This window comes from Fulmarus glacialis, unplaced genomic scaffold (assembly GCF_000690835.1).
Source record: "Fulmarus glacialis isolate BGI_N327 unplaced genomic scaffold, ASM69083v1 scaffold21951, whole genome shotgun sequence".
Lineage (NCBI taxonomy): Eukaryota > Metazoa > Chordata > Aves > Procellariiformes > Procellariidae > Fulmarus > Fulmarus glacialis.
In genome coordinates, this window is record NW_009192403.1 from 22,054 (window position 1) to 43,452 (window position 21,399).

The 21,399-nt window shown below is 42.1% G+C and overlaps 1 protein-coding gene across 2 annotated transcripts; it reads right to left on the bottom strand.

The window, feature by feature from the left end:
* Window positions 1-15,203: 15,203 nt before the first annotated feature.
* Window positions 15,204-20,291, bottom strand: LOC104083551 (myosin regulatory light chain 2, smooth muscle minor isoform-like). 2 transcript variants are annotated; one of them, XM_009587062.1, is made up of 3 exons: window positions 20,078-20,291; window positions 19,747-19,908; window positions 15,204-15,995 (listed from the first exon to the last, which is right to left on the bottom strand). In XM_009587062.1, the coding sequence occupies exons 1-3, from the start codon at window positions 20,259-20,261 to the stop codon at window positions 15,823-15,825; spliced, it is 519 nt and encodes a 172-aa protein (XP_009585357.1). In that variant the 5' UTR covers window positions 20,262-20,291; the 3' UTR covers window positions 15,204-15,822. The 2 variants fall into 2 exon arrangements, with proteins under 2 accessions (XP_009585357.1, XP_009585358.1); XM_009587063.1 differs by lacking the exon at window positions 19,747-19,908 and having other exon boundaries at window positions 15,823-15,995; window positions 20,078-20,261.
* Between the last annotated feature and the right edge of the window lie 1,108 nt (window positions 20,292-21,399).

The following is a 21,399-nucleotide window of genomic DNA, read 5'->3' on the forward strand; positions in this document are numbered from 1 at the left end:
AAAATACTTCCAGTCTGAAATAGAAATAATTTTTAAACAAAAGGAGGAGAAATATTTCTCCTTTGGACTCAGACCACAAATGGGATGTCTCAAGATATGAAGTTAGAGTTTAAAATTGAGATCTGCAAATGATTTCAGCTATATGACTTTTGCTGCACATGTTCTAACACAGAGTGCTTGCTGCAGCAATAGTGCTGTGCAATAATTACTTGCAAAAATAACTTCTCTCTCTCTGTTCGCATTCATCACAGTTATCATTAAAGGGCTCCTGTAACATTAAATGCAAGTCTGCTGTTAAAGTGATGGTTGTAATGAGAAAAGGAAGAGATACTGGGTTAACATCTGAATAAACAGGAGGAGATGATCCATGAGTGATTGATCAAGATTATTGTCACCCATCGTTGTTTTAATGTACAAGTCAAAAGTTTTCTTAGTAAAGAGAGCAGCTTTGGAAGATGACTGAACTTGTAGTGAAATGTCATTTTAATATTTGGCTAAGCAGAAAAGCCTTATTTTAAGTTTGGAGGGGGATAGCTTAAACAGCAAACTATTTTGCTGCTACTGTTCCACTCAGGCAAACTTTCAAAGTGTAATCAAAACCATATCCATCATATAGTGTGTCTTTTCCCTGTTCTTGCCAAAAATATTTCTATGTAAATCAAATGTTTTTCTTTCTAATCAGAAAGAGTGCTATGACCTCCAGAGGGCACCCAGCCAGAAACCCTTCAGTTTTAATCTCAGCTCCTATGTGGCTTTTTAGCTTGTTTCCCTCCTCTGAAGGGCAGCAATAGCTGCCTGCCTAACTTCTCATCTCTCAGGATGAATCCTCATTCTTGTCTGGAATGTGGAAGGGAGCGGGGAGCCAGCAGAGCCCCTTGGGTCCAATATTTGGTCAGCCACCAAGGAGGGAGGAGGAGTTGTTCTGTTGAAGCCCCACTGTGTCAGATCCTCTGTGCATGAATGCTGGCAGGCATTCATGGTTCAGATCAGGGTGCCACCTCAGTACTACTGTTTTCTGGACTTGGTTATGTATTTTGTGAATATGGGAGGATTCCTACCTGCATGTCTCCACTGGATCTACTTGCCATCAAGGTCCTCAGCCACCTTTAGCATTTTCTTCACTGATAGTAGCATTTGTCATCTCCTGCTAGTTTACTCAGTAGCTATATACAGCCGTTTGCTGTAGGACATCACTGGCGGTATAGGTCTTTCTGCCTCTGAAAGCCCATGCAGGATAGCAAAACAGTCCTAACCAGCCCAAAGTCCTGGTCTTAGTCACGTAATGATGTTGCAACACAGCCTTGGACAACAAAACCTATACACAGGAAACAATTTTGTGTAGCAAATATTTATCCTGTGTATTACTTTTAGGTCACAGTTTTACCTTTAAATGCTCTGCACCACACATTTGTGTCTGTACAGTTAACATCTGAATTGAAATCTATAGGGTCACTTCCAGGGTAAGAATGAATCTGCATAAGTAAGGATGACAAATGGCTTCAAAAAATTCAAGAGGCAAAGCAAGATAAAATTAGAAACAGGGCAGTGCCGTCCCTGCCAGGTAAGTCTGTCACCTTCTCTCATCAATTGCAGGAGTTGCGGCTGGTTCCCAACCCCCCCTGCCCTGGCCACAGCCCACGTGCTGTGCTTACCTGGTCCGTCCCCAGGACCCCGTACCCTGTGCAGGACTGCTGATGGTGGCTGTTGCCTCTTGCAGCGCCAAACCATGAGCTCCACAAGCTGTTTTTCCATCCATCCATCCATCCATCCATTCCTCCCTCTCTCTCCTCATCTGCTGGCACCCTTCGGTTGATAACGCCCCCCTTCCCTGTAAACCTTTGCCTTTAGTTTTCTCAGCCTCTATCCTCTGTCCCAGGGGCAGCACATAAGGGACAGTGCTCATTGGAGACAAAGAGGAGGCTTGATCTCTACACCTATTTTCTAGGTAGAAGAAGCAGGGGGGCACAGAAGAGAATAACATTTTAACTTGATGCCGTTCCTTTACTTTATTTTTTGTGCATGTTAGTTTTATACGCATCTGAATGGATTGTGCCAGCCGTATGGATAGCAAAACTTCTGGTTTCCAGGAAGTTTCCTACTTTTGCTTTAAAATGGCTGTCAGAGCTCTGGGGTTACATTGTTAAAACTGACCACAGAAGAGTGGAATAAATGCAAACTCTTGATTTCCATGTGAAATATTAAGTAAACTTCTCAATGAAGCGAGTCGGCAGAACTGACATGTGTGGTTTGATCTGAATTTTCCTTTGTGGTTTCGTTTGTCTCGGCCTGATTACACTCCATTCAGTCAGTTCTGTTCTTGCCCTCGCTGGGAATGATTCTCTTGCTTGTCTCCCAACTCAGTTCTGTTCTTGCCCTCTCTGGGAATGATTCTCTTGCTTGTCTCCCAAAACTGCTCCTGGGCTCACCTACCCGATGCTCCTTTGTTCTGTATGTTTTTCCATCGTCTCACCACTCAGAAAATGACCAACCAGTGCCTTCCTGAACATACTGTTCCTATTTCAGCCAGATTTCACCATCTTGTTCCATCCCTTGCTAACCTTTCTCCTCTAGCCATTATGAACATGAACAGTTATATTTGGCCTATTGGTATCTCCTTTCAAAACCAGGAACTTTCTCCACGCCTCAAGGTATAACAGCACAAAGTAATTTGGGATTTTCAAGTAGAAAAGACAAAGATAATAGCTTTCCTCATCTGTCAGATATACTGATGCCACACTATTCTACAGCGCTCTCAGCAGCACACTGATTTCTGTCATTCACTGCTATCAGAAGACACTAATAATCCTGATTCCCTTTTCAATACCAGTAACTTCCATCTCTCTACTCAGCTTGTCTTCCCCATTTGGCCTTTTTCCTGAGCCACATGCAAAGAATTTTGATCTTTGTATTAATCTAAATTCTCTCCTTCCTTCAAAGACCCCCCACCAACTTTTACTACTACTAGTTTGCCTCCTTCTGACTCGTACCGGTAGGCTCTTATGCCTTCCCATCACTTAAGAAACCCCCCTATAACATTTGGTCTGGGCTCTCCATCATCACTATTATTGCCCATCGCACAGATTTCCTGAGCTCGCTCTGTAGCGGGAGCCCCTCTGCACTCTCCTCTGATCAATCGCTCCTTTCATGTTGGCAGTCCGACTGCTTCCTGTTGAATCTCAAAAGCTCCCTCTTCAGCGAGCGAATCATGAAAGCACCTTTGTTTCATCTTTCTAGGTTTTTCACCAAATACGGTTGAAACTAACTTTAACCTGTATTAATCTTTTGCAGTAGGTAATTAATAACAGTATTACTAATGCTTTCCTTTCTCTTGATAGTTTTTATGTGTTCTTGAACTTGGTACCACCTTGTGTACTAATTATTGCTTATATACTAGTTATGCAGGCATCTTCCCTGTTAGGATACCTGCTTCCCTTAGTCCATAGTGATTCCCTTTTAGAACCATGACTTCTCTTCCATGGCAGCCCGGAAAGGTCGTATCAGACTGTTACGTTTGGTCTTAATTCTTTCTCCTCTGCAATCGTGTCAGCTTGCATCAAAAAGTATTTCAGTTGGGTGTATTCTGACTGCTTGGACTGGATCAGGAGCTGTGAACGGATCATCTTGTGCCATTCTGTGGATTCACAGAGCTTAGATAGAAACCGGGACTAGAAAGGCGTGGAATGTGGCACAGGCTGACATCACTGAAATTAGCTTAGAAAGCTGAGAAGAGGCAGGCTTGTGCAGAAATATGCCAGGAGAAGGGGAATGTGCTGACTTGCATAGCACCAAAGCTAAGAGCAGGATGTCTTGGGATGCTGCAGATATGCAAAGGGCTGCCTGGGTCAGACAGTTGAAAATGGACCTATTTGGAGCATGGAATAAGCTAAATGTACTGATTCCAGACAATTTAAAAGAAGGAGAGTTGCAAACAAGCAGGCTTATTGCGTAACTTAGACATACATCGGAGAATGAACCGCTGGATCAATGCCTTGCCACCGATGGAACCACAGATGTGGAGCCAGAACCAGTTCACTTTCATGACTTGCCATTCCCATGCTACTTCTGCCAGGATCTGGGGTAGGGACGGATGAATTCTCCCACAATACGCTGTAAAAACATTGGCAGAGCTACACCACTTACTGTGATGTTACAAACCCTAAGCATCACATCTGGAAAAAATGGAACAGGGTGAATGCATGACTTCACTCATACAGGCACTTGTACACCCCCTTCCCCTTCCTCCCAGTGCTTGACCATTATCCTGGCGTTCTCTGTTACGGTAAGCTAATACAATGGGTGTGTATTGAAGGTGTCCCTCTCTCAAATTAATCCTGTACCGGAGAGGCACTCTGGCTGGGGAGCTGAGGGCAGGGAAAATCCGTGCATGGAAAAGCATCATTATTTAAAGGCGTGGGTCCTGTGTGTTGGCATGCTTGGGCTGTGGCATAACAGCTCTGCTGAGAGGGAGCTAAAAATTGGCGAGACTGGTGTCTGAGGGTGGGGTCGGGCAGGAACCTGAGCAGAAGCAGGCATAATGTGTGGCAGACTTGGTATGTTCCTATGTACCACCCCCTCTCCCCCTACCTTTTATAGTTATTTAGGCTTGACAAATGCTAATCCTTTAAATTGGGTTTAAAACTTGAAACATTTCTTCAGGTGCTTTGGCACTAAAGACCATTCTAAGAGTCTGAGGAGCTCTTCCATGATTTTCCACACATCAGGCCTAGGTTGTACCTGCTGTATAGGGCTTTGGCCATTTTTCTGTTGAATATTTAAGCACTGTTTGAAGAGGGAGCAGGTCAGGAGAGAGAATGCATAAGAGCTGTACATTACAGGTGTTTTACCAGGAATGGCAGGTCCAGATTTGCCCTGTGACCTTTCCCCAGCTGGGGAAATTTTTGATGTGCAGTTGCTTCCTGAGTTACGCAGTGAAGGAATTCATTCCTTGCTTGCACACACCTCAGCCTCATCAGCAATTAGTTATAGCTGAGATGGAGGTTATGCTTATGCTCCACTGGATGTATAGTGGAGACTGTAGATGAAGGGCAGAAAAGAGCATCTTTCAGTGAAGCCCCCATTGCCTGTGTGTTCTCAAAACCTACAGAAATTCACCGACTAGAAGTCTAGACCCAAGTGGAAGTGGAGAGTGCAGACAGCCTCTTTCTCTTACCTATGTCCTTGCAGAACACAGTAACCAAACCTAATCGACAGAAAATCAGGAAACTAGCACCTTAACTCTGTGTTTCCATTAAATCCAGAGAGAACAGTTGCCCTACTTTAAAAAAAGAAAAAAAAAATTCTTTGTGCCTGGGATAATTTGATATTGACACATCAATTTTTGCATTCCCATCCACCCTCCAGGTAACCCTATTTAACTGGGCTTATTTTCAATGACCTCTGGATAGCCTGAGATCGTGCTGACATCTTGGGATTTTATCCTTGGGAAGAGGACCTGTTAAGAGTTCCTTTTCATTTATATAATTTTTTGTCCACAGAGTCATAACATCTATTTGTACACCAGACCATCACAAATGAGAATAATGTATTCCCTGAAGTAGGACATATATAAAATGCAATAATCCTTAATAACTCAGACCCTATGTTAGGAATTGCCGTAATGACTAATGCAGCATATGAAGTCCCATCACCCAGTTTGCGTCTGCAGTTCACCAGTACTATATCCAATAAAAAGATAAAATTTTGTATGCAAAAATGAGACTGATGTTAACCATCATACTAGGAAGGGAAACCTCTTAATTGGACAAAAAGAAATGCCAATAATAATGGTATGTACAAAGTAGAAAAGGAGGTAGAAAAAAGAAGATAATTCTGAACCCACTTTCACAGTTCAGTAAGAAGGACGCTTCCTAGGAGAGAAGGCAGGCCTGGCTTCTTCTAAAGAGTTCTTTGCTTTGAACAAAATGCACAAACTGTGTTGGGCCTCCCTCACACTGAAGAAGCCCAATATCAAGTTCTTCAGAAACTTCTGAGTTACAGAGCCAGGCGTATATGCTGTCTCTTTCTGTCTTCCCATGTCCTCCCATGAATCTGACCCTCCTTTAAAAGTCCAGCTTCAACAGGAAGGGTAGAAAAAGGTCTTTCTACAACACCTTCAGCCTTCTCAGGCACAAAAGGAAATTGCACCCAGGTCTGTACTTGCTGTATGTAAGCTCTAGATACTGAACTGGAATGCAAAAGGCATGAATCTCATCAGTCGTGGTTTTGTATGAGATGCCACTGTGCTTGTGCTTGACTCAATGCTGTCCACCCTTGCAAAACATGTTCAGCATGTGATTGCTGGACTCAGGCTGTGAAGGAGCAGGACCAGGACACGAGTTAGGCCCAAAGACATCATCACATTGTAGACCGCATGTGGCTTTAGGTTGGAAATAACAATGAAGCTGTTCAGCTCAGCCTAGAACATCAGATATGTTATGAGTCTTCTAGAAAAAAAATTTGAAAGGCCACTTCAGACAATCAGGCATGTAAGCAATTAGGACAGGAGAAGTACAGTTCACTCTGTTAAGAGTTCAAAGCCTAGATTCAGTATGGCTTGAAACCTGGAAGTTTTAAGTTCCTTTGCAAAACCTGTGTGTCCATGCTTATGGAACATTGGTAGGTGATGAAGTCATTTGTTACCTTAGAACATTGGTAGATGATGAAGTCATTTGTTACCTTAGTTATCTCGTGTTCTCAGAAACAGAAGTTCCTTTCAAGCACTTTAGGATGGAAACAGATCTTCACTTGTTAAAAACTGAGTTGCAGGCACAGAGCCAAAATTTGCCTGTCAAACTTGTATGAGTACTGGATTTACTTGTATGGATGTAGACTAGGATTTGGCCAATACAGCTTGTCCCAGTCCCAGGTGTTTTAAATGGCAATAACATGCTATACTCTGGCTAGCCGTTAGTGCAAGGACTGAGGGTGTCTTGGCAGTAAAGTCAATAAAATGCAGCTGGACTCAGTTCCTAGGCTTATAAAACCAGTCTTGCTGAGGCGTTGGGGCTGCTTTCACCTGTGTGATTCATGCTTACATAGCACCTGCAGCTATAATTACCTGGGTTAAGTGTGAGGCTCTCTGGGAACCTCTCTGAGGGCTCTTAGTAGCTCACTAATTTGTGCTACTCTAGGAATTGATTCAGAGCTCGTTTCCTCTTTCTCTGCGTGGAAGGACTTAGCCTGCTGACACATTTAACCCAGTCACCTCCAGCCGAGCGCGCCCGTTGGTTCTGCCCATTCAAGCATGGTGCCAAAGCAAGACTCCAACGTAGAATGGACTTCTTTTGCAAGACATAATAAAAGCTGCATGAGATGAGATGAGCTCATTTAAGCCACAGTTTCGGGCATCCGAATACAAGATGACTTCTCTGAGGGGGCGTTTGAGCTGCAGATACACTGGGGTGGAGACCTGTGGGCTGCACAGCACAACTGATGTTAAACAGCTAGATTACGTATTCATCCATGCCTGGAAGGGTCAGCAGAAACTTCCACAAGGGAACAAAACCCTTCTGGTACTTTGTGAGAGGCTTTCCCTGATGCTTTTCACAACACACTATTGTGGAAGCCTTACTGCTGCTAAAGCAGATAGCTACTGAGGCTGGAAGCTAGCTCTCTCACCTGACTGCTTGGAGGGCTGTCGCTCAGCTATAGTCAGAAGCACGCAGACCATATGGTGCCCAGATGATGTATAATAGCATTTGTTTAGTGGCCTGGAGATCTGATGTTCCACTGGCTGGCAAAAGGAACCACTTCCCTCTAAACAACAATTATCGACAGGTGCCAACGATTGCATTTGCTCTTTTGTGGTACCATGCCCATGTAACGCAGCCAAGAGCTGCATGGAGGAGCTGTGCAGACAGTGTCACAGAATGATGATTAGCAACTTGATGACAACATAAGCCAAAATGCAAGATAAAGCACAGCATGTAGTTAGCAAACAAGGCACAATTGTCTCCTTTTGTCATTAGGCTGTGGGATAAGAAAGGATGAGGCAGCCTTGGAATATTTTGGTTGCCACTTCTTATCTAGAACACTGCTAACAGAAAGCTGCTAAATCAGCCTAGCCAAAGCCAGAGGTGGAAATGATGTTCTGATGAATTAGAGAGGGCCTGGTGGAAGCTGTTCAAACATAGCTTTTGTCACCTCTACTGAAAAAGTGCTTATTACTTTTATTATGGAGATGCCTTAAGACATTATATTTTCAAACCCCGCCCCATGTTGCTAGACACTGTACAAACACCGAGGGAGACCTACTCACCTGTCTGGAGCTCTGGGAGCACAGAAGTTGCTCTTCAGCCAGCTTTTTTCAGTATAGTAAGAGGAAATACGCTCAACCTAATAGCAAAATACCTACTAAAGTCAACTCAGGAGTCTGTCTGTCTCTCTCCCAGCAAAGACGTAGCTTATTTCAGGAGTCCAAACTACTTCTGACTATGGATTACAGGACAGACTGGCTTTGCCCAAAGTTTCTATCTTAACTCTGCTCTTATTTGTTACTCTGGCTACAGTAATGGCATATTATATAAGATTATATAAAACAAGATTGTATTGTGTACAGGGCCCCAATTTATTTAATCAATATGTCTCATGGTGTCTGGATGATTACATACAAAATGCCAGGGGCAAAAAAGCAGTAAAAGCAACAAGACACTAGAAGTATTGTTCAGATAGTGTGTAATAATCTTAAGCAATTTAATTTTCTGTGTTGAAAGTTAATTACTTACTTTAGGGAATAATGTCTTCAGTCAACTAAGTGGCTAAGATTCATTAAAAGGAACCCATATTACAAATACCTTCATGCCACATTGCTTTTATTTCCAGGGATAAAACTTCTCACCCCCTACCCCCAACCAACTTCTGTTCTAAACAGATTTTATACAGTCCTTTTCTCCATAGCTCTGGGAACAAAAGCTTGAAACAAACCTTTGTGGACTGTGTAAGAACATGCCCAGATATTACAGGTGTCTGACATCAGCCGCACAAGGCAGAGAAATGCAAGGAGATTCACCAAATGAAAATTTCAACTGCCACAGAGATAAAATGGGGCAAACCGTATAGGAAAGTCATTAATGTAATATTGATTAGAGGCTGAAACTCAAGCAAACTGCACCTTTAAAAAAAAAAGTAAAAAAAAAAACCCAAAACTAAGAACAGCAGAGTCGGGAAATGAGCCAGAATTACGTATTGGTATGTAAAGGTAAATATTGGAAACTTGCATAATGTTGCTGAAATGGCCTTTTCAGGTGAGCCTCACTGAATTCAATACGATTTCCCTGTAAAAGGAAAGCCTGTGAATAGGCTTAAGGGAGGCATGGAGGGATTGGAAGGAGAAGAAATAACTAAAATAAACACACCCTAACCTCTTCATAATAACAGCATCTCCCAGATGCTTTCCTTGCTTTTATAGTCACTTTAAAAACCACCAGTAGGTAACAAAAACATTCCTGCAAAGGGTGTGTGCAAGCACTAAATCTGTCATAGGTAAGAACAATCCAGAATCAGTCACATAGGTGTAAAGTACCCTTCGAGTCTGGAAAATGGTTCTGAAAATAAGCAGCCAGCACCCCTTTGTTTGATATTTGCCCTTTCATAGCAATACTTGAGATCAGTGGTGGCAGAGGCATAATTACCAGCCCTGAAAACCTGTCATAGGGTAAGATCTTCCAGGCATCACTAGTAAGAACATCAGCCAAAAGAGTCTTCTATTTTCCTAGCACACTTACCTACTGCCCTCAGATGACGGTTTTGCCATGTGTTGCCCTATTGCTGTGCATCCAGCGTTGTGCGCAAGAATCTGATTTGCGCTTTCAGCCAAGAGCCTGAAAAGTCTGAGGTACTGACGTCCCGTTTAGATACTGCCAGCATTTTCAAAGCTACCACTGAATTACTCCTTAAACCTGGAGGTGCTTGAATTTTTACTCACCAAAATTTGCAAAGCCTGCCTTACAGCTTATTAGCTGCTTTGAGTCTTATCTCAAGGTGAGGCCCAAGGTGTGGTACACAAAGTAGGGAAGGGAATGCCTTTCTTGCTTGAGGGCCTCTACCCTTAGGCATATATAAAGCTTGTAACAGAAAGGGTAGATGCAGGCCCCTGACATGTGGAAGGCATTTAAGTGCTTGCATAAAGGACGGGGCGGGGGGGAAGAGAGAGAGAGTTAAACATCAAATATGAAACAGAACCCTGGAAGAGCTGCTGTGGGTTGCCAAAGTAAGGGGCTACCTAAAGAGTTGACTAGGCATTGGTATCCAGCCTCTGGAGAAGGCTGCCTACTCTGGGATCTCAGCTAGAGAGTAATCTCTCTGATCAGCTGCATCAGGAAATACTTCAGTGCCTCAGCCCCTATCTTCTCTCCTCTTTCTTCTGTTTTAATCTTCATTAGTTGAGATAGCTACTCAGTTACCCAAATTCTGTGTCCAGAGCTTGGGGCAGAAAATTTCAGGGGCAGCAGGCTGCATGCATTGCAACAGGAACAGAGTAAACCCAAGTACTTCCAACAAGCCTCATCACTGCCTTCTGATTGCTGTCCCATCCACATTGCAACTTGCCTCCAAATTCTGCTATAGCTGCTACCGGGTCGGGTTTCTGCTAATCACAGAGTTATAACTAGCACTTCATGGCAACAGTTTATCCTCCTCTTTGGGGGTTCAGGTAGCCCATAGTCATCTTCCACTAAGTGAATCAGTTCTGCATTTTTGCAGTGCATTCCTTACTCATCCTTTCGTACAAGTTTGATGACTCCTCCTTCCTCTGAGGGCTGCATGTAGCAAGACATCCCCAAACACAGTTCCAACAGTGCTGCTGTTCTCTGCCTCACCTAGGCAAAGAGGCCCTGGAACAGATAGATGTGCTGAAAAGCACCAATAACAAACACCAGCAAGACAGATGCAGTTTGCGTACCTACGCTTGTTACAGCAGAGAAACTAGTTATTGTTAGTTAAATTCTAAGATTATGTTCAACTAGTTACAAAAAAAGTCAAAGTCTGAAAGAAATGTTGTCTTCTGACAATTGAAAATTACATTGCTACCTTTTTATTTTTTTTTAATTAGCAGAGGAGGAGGGCAGGCAAAGTAGAAGGGTTTAGATTCATGGCCAAGTTCCCCTGTTTGCCAACAGGGTAGCAGTAACAGTGTTACAACTTGCGTTTTGCACAACATACCTCTCAGGTTCTAATAAATATACAATACCTTATCCCCTGAATCAGTAAAAGAAACAGGCAAGCACTAACTACAAGTAATTTTGTTCCATTTAATTCTCTTCCAAAAATGTATCACAAAGTTCATGAGCTTATCTTGCTAACATGAAACTTGTCAACTCCCCTTTTAACTGACTCCAGCCCTGCAGCTTTGAAGCTTGCTAGGGCTGCGGGGCATAGAGCGGAGCAGATTTCTCAGGAAACCTTGTGTATGTGTGTGTGGGGTGGGGGGAAGGGGGGTGGGTGCGCAGCATGCAATGGTTGTGGTCTCACTGTAGCTTTTTGCGACCATTTCCAATGTCACAGTGACCTGCAGTTATTTGGAAAGGAAGTTTCCAGCTGCAAGTATCTTTAATTTGCAACTCTTACCTACTCACTGAAAGAAGCCTGCTGGGACTGGTATGCATCCCTATTAAAGTTGTGTGAACGCTTTTTTATATTTTTAAATACTCTGTTTACATGACACTTCTGATCTCGTGATGATCACATAGGAACTCTAGTTAGGTTTGCCTTTCACAGCTAATGAGTGCTACTAAAACAATTTTTATACTTAAGTAATGGGATGCTTAGAGTGGAACTGGAGATGAGTCAGCAGTTAGCTAAGGTTATTTGAATAGCAATATAAACCGTGCCTGCCGCTAGGAAACAGCCCACAAAGGTCCTACCAAGTGCCTAGTATTTAGACACTACCACCCTGGTGATATGAATTCTCTTAAGACTTTCACGTTTTTTCAGACCAAGCATCATTCTATGTGACATTTGGATGCTGTCGTACTAAATACCCGCTACTTGGTACCCGGATGACAGTGAAGAATGCTTGACATTATTGGTACTATTCAGAGTGAGGCATGCCTGCCAGATTGACAGATGCTGCTCTCTCCCCATCTAGGGGAGTTAGGCACTAAAATTAGCAACGATTAAAACAAGCGTACTGAGTAAGGATCTGCTGAATCTCATCGACAAGAAATACTGAAGAGAAGCTAAGGAGTCACCACTGCTCTTTCTACAGGAGTTAGAGCTGTAATTCACAAGTAGGGACAGCACATCGTACAAAATGACTGCCCCCGCTACAGAGAGAGCTGAGCTGCTCAAGGATAACCAGCTGCTGAGCCACAGCAGCTTACAGCGCACGACATTAAAGCAGAGTGAGGGCAGTGACAACCTTTGCAAGTTGTTACCTGCACTGAGGGCAGGTGGGGGGGTGTTAGGCCAGATACAGGATGTGCGAGACAGTTCCCTGGTGAGGCACTGCTTCTCACAAACAGCCCCGGAGAGGAAAACATTTACAAACAGTTCTGGAGAGGAAATGGTTTATAAGCTAAAACTCATTTATAAGCTAAAACTCAGTTCTGTTGCCTCCGCAACCACAGGAACAAGCATACCAGCCCCACTCATGAATCATAGCTTTTGGGAACTTCACCTTGAAGAGCAGGAAAGTCTTTCTTCAGGTAGAATTGATCTCTTTAATCCCTTCTGCTGGGATCATTGCCTAAGTGCCTTCATTTGCCAAAAAAGAAAAAAAAAAAAGCACAATAAGAAACACAGCTGCTTGTGATGGTTCCACCCTCCCCTATTCAATTGTTCAGTGGTTTAACATTCAGCTTGAATGTTGCAGACCTACTTTTAATTCTCTTTTCTAGCTGAGAGGATTCAAGGCCACATTGTTCCAGCCCTCCACTCAAGTGACCTAGCTACAAACCAACTGAATTAATAAAAAAAAAAATAAAAGGAGAAAGACATCCCACCATAAGCGCCTTCATGTTCTGCTGACCCACTTCAGTGAGGACACTTGGAAATTATTCTGCGTGGCTCTTACTGAGGCTTTTGCCAGGACTGAGAACTGCAGTTACACTATAAAACCAGTGTTAGTGGTTACAGACAGACACAACTTTAAGGCATCAGAGGTGAGCTGGGCTTTAAAATGTCTTTGCAAGAGAAATCCCAGGCCTCTGAATTACCCACCAAAAGTCCATTTTTATCAGTCCCTCTGATGTGTTTGTATCAGAGCATTAAATGCCATTAAACTTGAGAGGGTAAAACAAAGATGCTCCCAAAGGCACGGCTAAGAACAATAGCATTAGTGAATTACAGTTCATCATCACAAGACCAAATGGCATATAGGCGTTGCTGTACAGCAACATAGCCCCGGCCCATAGGCGAGAACTGGGGTTTAACAATTGGCATTTATTGCTATAGATAAACTACCAGTTGCCTCGCTCAGAGCCTCAACAGTTTAGTTTATATCACAGGTTTTAGTCTTTCATATGTAAACAAAGTTATGCAAACATATAAATTTGAATTTGGGGCAGTTTCTCCACGCTAACCTTACAAAACAACAAGAGCGCTTACTGAGATACTGGGAAATGAAATGCATGAGCGGTGTATCTGGTTTGAGTTACAAGGAAGGCCTGAAGTCCTTCTGAAACCCAATCTTTTTCAAACATACACCACATGTGTGTTTGTACATACATGACTGTAACAACGGCTTGCAGATACCTTGTTTTACTCTCTTCTGTAAAGAATTAATTCGATTAAAGAGCCAAAATCCAGTGCATACAAAAGCTGCAATTTGAAAAATCCCGACAGCGTTAGTCCTTGTTGTGGCAGGAGCAGAGCTGCTGTGTATTTTCCTCCCTATGCTGCACTAAATGAGCTCTTCGGGACTCAAAAAAAAAAAAAAACAACAGAAAAATGGTGTTGCGAGCCGTTTGCCCTTCAGCCAAGTCAGCCCTAGGAGCTGTAATGCCACCTGCTGATGGCTCCGGATACTGGCCGCAAGTTGCCAGCCCGCTCCCGCCGCAGGCACGCCCGTGGCGCGGGGGGAAGAGGGAGGCCGTCCGCCGCCGGTGGGCTGGTGAGGACCCGGCCGGCTTCCCCTCCTTCAGGCAGGGCAAAACTGGTTTCACTGAGAGTTTACAGAAGTTCTTTTTCGAGTTTTTGTCTCTGCCCCCTCTAAATACAAATATTTTCAGCAAAAAAGCAGCAACTGAGAGAAAACTTACTTTTGAAGCATTGGGATTTCTTCTGCTGTCTTCTCTGAAAGCATTTTGTACCCTTTTCCCCCTCTCTCTTTCAGCATCTTCCACACTCTTCTTACAGGCCTGCTGTTAGCATCCTGTCATTCTTTAGGCTCGCACAGCTCCTGTTCTTGGGCAAAGCTGACCGGGACTGAAGCAGAGCAGAAGCTTCAGAGTTTTTTCTTACAGGTAGCAGCGAAGGCATTGTCTTTCTCAAAAGGTGGCAGTCCTGGTAGGTTATTCACGAAAGAACAGTGTATTTCTAAAACAAATAATCCCTGTCCTCTAATGAAATTTATTAAAAGTTCAGTTCACAATAGCCTACTAAGAAACAGCAAAACGCTCTCAGCAAAATGACATTTCTTAATTTTGTAACCTAAATTCTTAAGGGATAACAATGTAATTCCTAGAAGTGACAGAAGCAGCTCCGATCACCCTTTCTCTCAAGACCAAAAAACCAGAACCACAAGTATTCAGCTTATGGCAAAGTTGCTTCAGAGTACTGTAGCAAATCTGCTATGCATTCCATACCACAAGAACTAGAGGATATAATTATGAGAAATGGAACAAAAAGGAATGCCTCCTTCTCACACACCCAAAGCACCACTCTCAGCAGCAGCTCTTAAAAATATATTGCATATTGCTTCATTTGGAGAGCAAGAAAAACATTTTCAGATAGAAAACAAAAAGGACAGAGACAGCATACCTTCCTTCTTCATCCAGCCCCATTCTCACTGTGCTTTGAAAAAAGATGGCAAGAGAAAAGAAAAAAAAAAGTGGTTGCAATGAAATGTAATGAATTCTATATTGTCAGTCCTGCAGACCTGGTAAGAGGCATCACTCAAGCACTCTACTCTCACACGGTATCTTTCTTTAAGAAAACACCAGGATTTACCATATAAGTTTTTAAAAAGCAGCATTAATCTTGTACTCAGTGTCAAGAAGTGGAGGCACTAAGGTCGTAAAAAAACCCCTCAATTACATCCATAAGATTTAAAATGTTTAATGTGCAAGTCTTGGACAGAAATAATTAATTTACAACATACTAAAATTTGAAGGATGGGAATTTCTTCATTGTATATGCTCACAGTAGTAAGTGAAGTACTCAGTCGCTGAAGTACAAACATCAGAATGCTTAAGTGACTTATGCTTCATTTTTAAGGCAAAAATAGGTAACAACACAACTGCATACAATTGCAAAAATATTTACAGACATGATTAGATAGACAGTCCACTTCTAGCATGAAAACTTTAATGATGTACTTAATATAGCAGTGTTTTATTTGAAATGTTACCATTAAAAATGTGAAATTAATCTAGCTATGATGAGTAGCACTGACATTTTTACCTGGGCCTCCACACGCACTGATCTTTGTCCCTAAACCTCTATCACTGTAAGCTGTCCTCTCTCCCTGCCCATTTCCAGTCCTATTACAAAGGCGCAGGTGTGCCCAAGCAGCCCCAGAGTCCACAGAGGAAAAAGCTGGAATGCTAAAAATGTATGCAAAAGGTCCCAACAAGAAAAAAAAGAAAAAATACGTCCTGAGAAATAAAATTAATGGGGGGGGGGAGCGGGGGGGGAGAAGCTATCTGCAGGTATCCAGGGATTTGCTCAGTCATCCTTGTCTTTTGCTCCATGTTTCAGGATGCGTGTGAATTCAATGTAGTTGAAATTCCCCTTTTTGTCGATGGGTGCCTCTCTGTACAGCTCATCTACCTCTTCGTCTGTGAACCTGTCTCCCATTGTCGTCAGCAGCTCTCGCAGGTAGTCCTCCTGGATGAACCCTAGAATGAGATGTATGGAGAGAAACACAAAAGGGAAGCCATTTCTTAGCCGAGTCTTCAAAAGCAGTAAGACAGACATACCAATTAACTAATACAGCATGTATACAGCATGTAATATATGCATTTGCACCAAGAGCCCAAAATACTCTCTTAATTGAATTCTAAAGAAATTCCTTGAATGCAAAAGGGCAGGGGGGGGAAGTTTAACGCATTTCATACAGATTTTTGAAAAGAGGGCCTGGTCTGCTGTGATCTAATAACACCTATTTCCATCTACTGACCTTCAACAGCTCAAAGTGGAAAAACAAGTTCCTGTCACTGCTAGCCTTCATTACACAAGCTGTTCTCTTAATTGAATTATATTTTTCTTGACTTAATTAGATATATTTGCGCATCCTTTATAAACTAGTTTCCTTTGGGGACTAAATAACCACTGGCTGGCTCTTCACTGCTGCACAATACTGTGGCTGGGGGGGGGTTACGTGGGGAACGGGAACTCCTGAAAAAAAGTTTATAACAGAAAAGACTTTCAGACAGGATTGAGCAAGTTAACTCAGGAGGGAAGAAGAATGTTTACTATGGAGAGGTAGAGGTGGAGAAGCTACTCAAAAAAAGGTAGGATATATTAAGTTATTTATTTTATACTAAAATATTAGCAGAAGATTTTGGGGGAAATTAACAAAGATATAAAAATGAGCCTTTGCTAAGTATGTTCTGTTAATTCAATTTCAATAGATGGGCAGAACCACCAGTTGCCAAATAACTCCAGGAAAGTTGAGAGATGAAAAAAGGAATGCGCATAACAAATGGTAGACAGAAGAATGCAGAAACTGCTCAATGTTGAAATAAGACCTACCATGCCTTTAAATGCACAATAGTTGCTTCATTTGAGAAAGAAATTGGTTATTGAACTTTAGTTGGAGAAATATCAATAACAGAACAGAGGAGGTAGAAGTAGTATGTTCCAAAAGAAAAGATATGTAAACCGTGCAGAACAGCTGGAAATCATATGTAGACACACACATCAACTGATGTAGATTCAATTAGAATGTGATAAAAAAAAAAAGTTCTGCTTTGGAAAGAGAGTTGAATAACTTAAGCAAACAGAGTTCATTAAAGAGACAAAACCAAACAGGAAATCAGGGGACCAAAAGGCAGTCAATGAGCATGACAAATTATCATGGGGTTGGTGTATGCTGCAGGGAAGGGAAAAAAAACGTGTTTCAACATATGCTAATTAAAACAGCATCATATCCCAGTGTAGACAAGCCCTTGACTACCGACTCCGAATGAAGAAGGCTAACAGCAATGTTCTACTTTAAAAACAGGGAGAATGTTCAGTCGGCCAGGTCCATCTTAATGGGGTCACATTTTGGAGTTGTCTCTTTGCAGATGTGCCTAAAGAAGGGGAAAAACAGCTAAACAGATTAGGCTCTCTCTGTCTGCGGTCCTACAGAGACCAAGTAGTGATGAGCGATGACATAAGGATTAGTATTCAAAGAATGCAAGGCCTTTGGTGCTGCAAGTTAAGCCTCAAGCCTTAATTGCTCCTGTGTGAACAGCTAGGTGTTTAAACACTGAACTCGTTGCCAGACTAGGAATACACTAAAAGTTTTAGCAGCACCGAATTGTAAAGCAGACAGTACTCCCACTCTCTCACACACAGCTTCAGTGTAGATGGGCAGTAACAAATTAATGAAGCAAAATTTAAGATTCAGCCTGTGGCAGACAGCACAAAACAGATGGCAATGCAGGATCAAAGAGCAGACAAAAGATATACCAAATGCAGACAGATATCACTTTTATACTAATTTCATAGTACAACATACAATAGTAATGCTGAAGCCATATACCCAACTAGAGTGGCAATATAAGAAATGTAAGTAAAAACGAACAAGTACAACTAACTACCTTGTCCTCATCAAGAGGATCCGATTTGTATTATTCTCTTTCAAAAGAACTACACTGATGTAGAGTTAGAAACAGGCCCGTAACACACACGCACATGGAGATTATGAGGTGAAAAAAAAAAAAGAAAAAGAAAAAGGTTTGACATAGCTAGGAATGGTTTTGTTCATTTTTAAAAGGAACAAACTGATCAGACGCCGATCTGAGAATTAAATTAATAAAAGGCAAACATAATAGGGGTGCTACAAAACCATCGTTCGTTATTTTGAAGACTGCATTTTGACTATTATGAATAAAAAAATCAATAAAACAGCATAACTATCTAACATGTTTCCTGGTTAAAATTTGAGGATGGCATAAGACACAAAAGACTGTGGAACCATTACCCTCAAATCATCCTAGGACTAGACTAAAACATTTGCCACACAGAGTTGAAAGATAATAAAATCAATCTTATCAGTACATAGTGGCCTGAACTAGTAACTTATTGTTTACATAGACGTAGAAGGTTACTGTTCAAAAGAACTGGTAGCACAATCATTTTCTTTATATCGTAATTCACAGGCTCTTGTTTTCGAGCACACAAAAAAACCCTGTAGCACAGTGAGTCAGACTACCTGTGGAGAGAAAATAATTAACCTACTAACAAAACTTCCTTCTCTAGGAGATGGTAAAGAGATTTCCCTTGAGAGGGAGGAAGTCAATTAACATTTGAAAAGGCCTTACCAACAGAAAGCCTGTTTACCTACACCTCAGCAGGACGGGGATGCTCTTTGAAAAGGCAAAAGGTGCTAAAAATACACAGACTGAAAATAGCTGTTTGAAATGGAATAATATCCTTGAAAGGTTCAGAGCACATATCCACAGGTTAGACTGCAATATTGTGGTGGACAGTTGCGAGGAAAGTTATAGGTCAGTGACATCTCTGGTACAGAGGCTACTTAATTTCGGCACACTCTAGTAAGACGTGTTCACAACATGTCAAAGCGCTGATATTCTGTAATTCCGCAGAATTGCCCTAAGGATTCATCCCTGGTTGCTATACACTTCTCTGGAATCTTACCCTACATGAATAAATAAATAAAAGCATAAACTCTAACCTCAAGATTACAGGGGCGCAACCTTGAAAGTCTGAGATAGTAAAACTGAGCTCTGCATTTTCCTCTTTCCCCCCATCTTGCTATGCAAATCAGTCCAATCTGTCATTTCTGCCTTCTAGACCCCACCCGGTTTTTATCTTTAGATCATTAAGGCTACAGCCCTTCTTGTAACCTGAAAGCAAACTGAGCTGTGGGTGAGGGCATGAGACATGGCATTTGTCATCAGAGCCATAACATACACTAGGCAAGATGAGGGTTCAAAAGAGTTTACGTAGCCTGGACAGCCTGTCTTGAAATCTTAAAAACATCAAAGAATTCAGATGCATCACAGATCTACTGCAGGGGGAGGACAAACTCAGTTGTATTACAGATTTCACATCCGTTACCTTTTCAATGCCACAGAAAATCATGCATTACCAATTTGAATTCCTCATCTTCTTAGAGCAAATGCATCTTATATTGCACCTTGAGGAACATACACACTGCCCGGTTAAAACACTCTTCTTCAATGCCTCACAGAAGAACATTACTACTAGTCCTCAGTACTCACACAGAACAGCCAGACAGTTTTTACTCTCACTCAGTAATAAGTCAAATTCTCATTACTTGGTAGAATATGCTATCTAGAAGGATTACTGTGTCATACTTCATTTATAAAGGTGCAAAAATCAGCTTACTATTTAGAAACCCAAGTAAACAACATAAAAGTACCCCCCCCAAGCAGCTGAGTTTCACCCACGTACCTGTCGCTTCTTCATCAAAGCAAGCAAAAGCATTCCTGATTACGTCTTCCGGATCGGTGCCATTTAACTTCTCACCAAACATTGTGAGGAACATTGTGAAGTTTATGGGGCCTGGAGCCTCATTCATCATGGCATCTAGGTATTCATCCGTTGGATTCTTTCCTACAGATAGAGGGATTCATATTTGGTTTAGCTTTCAAACTAAAAGAAAAAGTAATCTGAATAGCATGGTACAAAGTAAGACACCTCTCATGAGCTACGCCAAACTCAGTATTTTAATTGTAACAGCACAAATTGTAACAGGCAACCGTAAACAGGAAAGTGACATTACCAAGGGAGGCGAGCATATCGTGCAAGTCCTCTTTGTCAATGAAGCCATCCCTGTTCTGGTCGATCATGTTGAAGGCCTCCTTGAATTCTTGAATCTGCGACTGATCAAACATTGCAAATACATTGGAAGTGGCACGCTGAGGGCGCTTCTTGGTGGTCTTCGTCTTTGCCTTTTTGCTAGACATGTTGATTTTTGGACACTAGGGAGAGAAGCAAATACGGTAAATACAATAAGATCAAAGCTAGGACTTAAAACAGAACTGTACTAAGGTTTAACGTTAAAGTTCACAGATAGAAAACACCTCTGACACACTTCCATTTCCTCTCATCAGAACATATTTCCCTAATCAAGAAGGGAAAAAGAGAAGCAGAAAATACGAACAAATGAAAGACAGACTCCTAAATAAAAAAAGTCACTAACAGAAGATAAAAGTTAAACTTGAATTTCAGTCTTCAAAGGGACAGCTTTTGTCTGGGATCCCTTCTTGATACATGCACCTGCAAGATGGGAACTCGAACTGGTCTCAAGCCTAAAAGAGCAAAGTGAGGCTTTGAGAGCCGTCATTAAGCCTGTGAAATAGCTCTGTATGGATATGGATATACGATAACTGTGTGCAATATTAGGTAGTAGGGGAAGGAGAAACACAACTCAGTTCACCTAAACAAACTCTGAAGCACCTATACTTGACACCGGACAGTGGTAAGTAGTTGCTATTTTGTATAATGATGGGTCTCTGTCCTTGCCTTGCCTTCCATTATTTAAAACACCCTAAAACTAGGAGAAAACTGTGCAAGTTATATTTTTGCTCATACCAGTAAGTTCTGCCTGACCTCCATTTACTTTTATGCATTTAATTTTACCTGAAATATACTACAGGTATACCTGAAAGCTGACTTCTGCTGCCTGCTCCTTTAAGCAAAAAGGGCAAGCAACCAACTCGCACTGCTTTTGCTCGTCTCCCTAGAAAAACTGCTCAGAAAAAGGTATCTTCACCCATAACACTCAGGCTAATTGAGCTTAGGTCTGAACAACGCAGAGCAATGGCCATGTTTTGGTCCATTTCATCGCTACCACTGTCATTTAATTTACCTGTTGCTAAGCCTGCTAAGGTTTCCATCGTACGGTGCTGCAGAGCAAGCTTTAAGATTTTATAAAATGAACCGGGGGAGACTGCATTTGTCCTTTAGGGTGGGTGGGAGGGATGAAAACATACAGGCAGCCCCTTTCAGCTTTAACCACAGAAGGCTGTGACCTGAAAACAACCTGGCAGCCACCCCTTGCCCTAAGCTTGGACGTGTGGGGAGAATCAAGCTCGGCGACAA

Coding starts and splice junctions, on each gene's coding strand:
- LOC104083551 (XM_009587062.1), bottom strand. CDS start 20,261: ATGTCTAGCAAAAAGGCAAAGACGAAGACCACCAAGAAGCGCCCTCAG. Junction 19,909..20,077: donor CGATATGCTCGCCTCCCTTG/GTAATGTCACTT, acceptor CTCTATCTGTAG/GAAAGAATCCAACGGATGAA. Junction 15,996..19,746: donor CTTTGATGAAGAAGCGACAG/GTACGTGGGTGA, acceptor ATCTCATTCTAG/GGTTCATCCAGGAGGACTAC.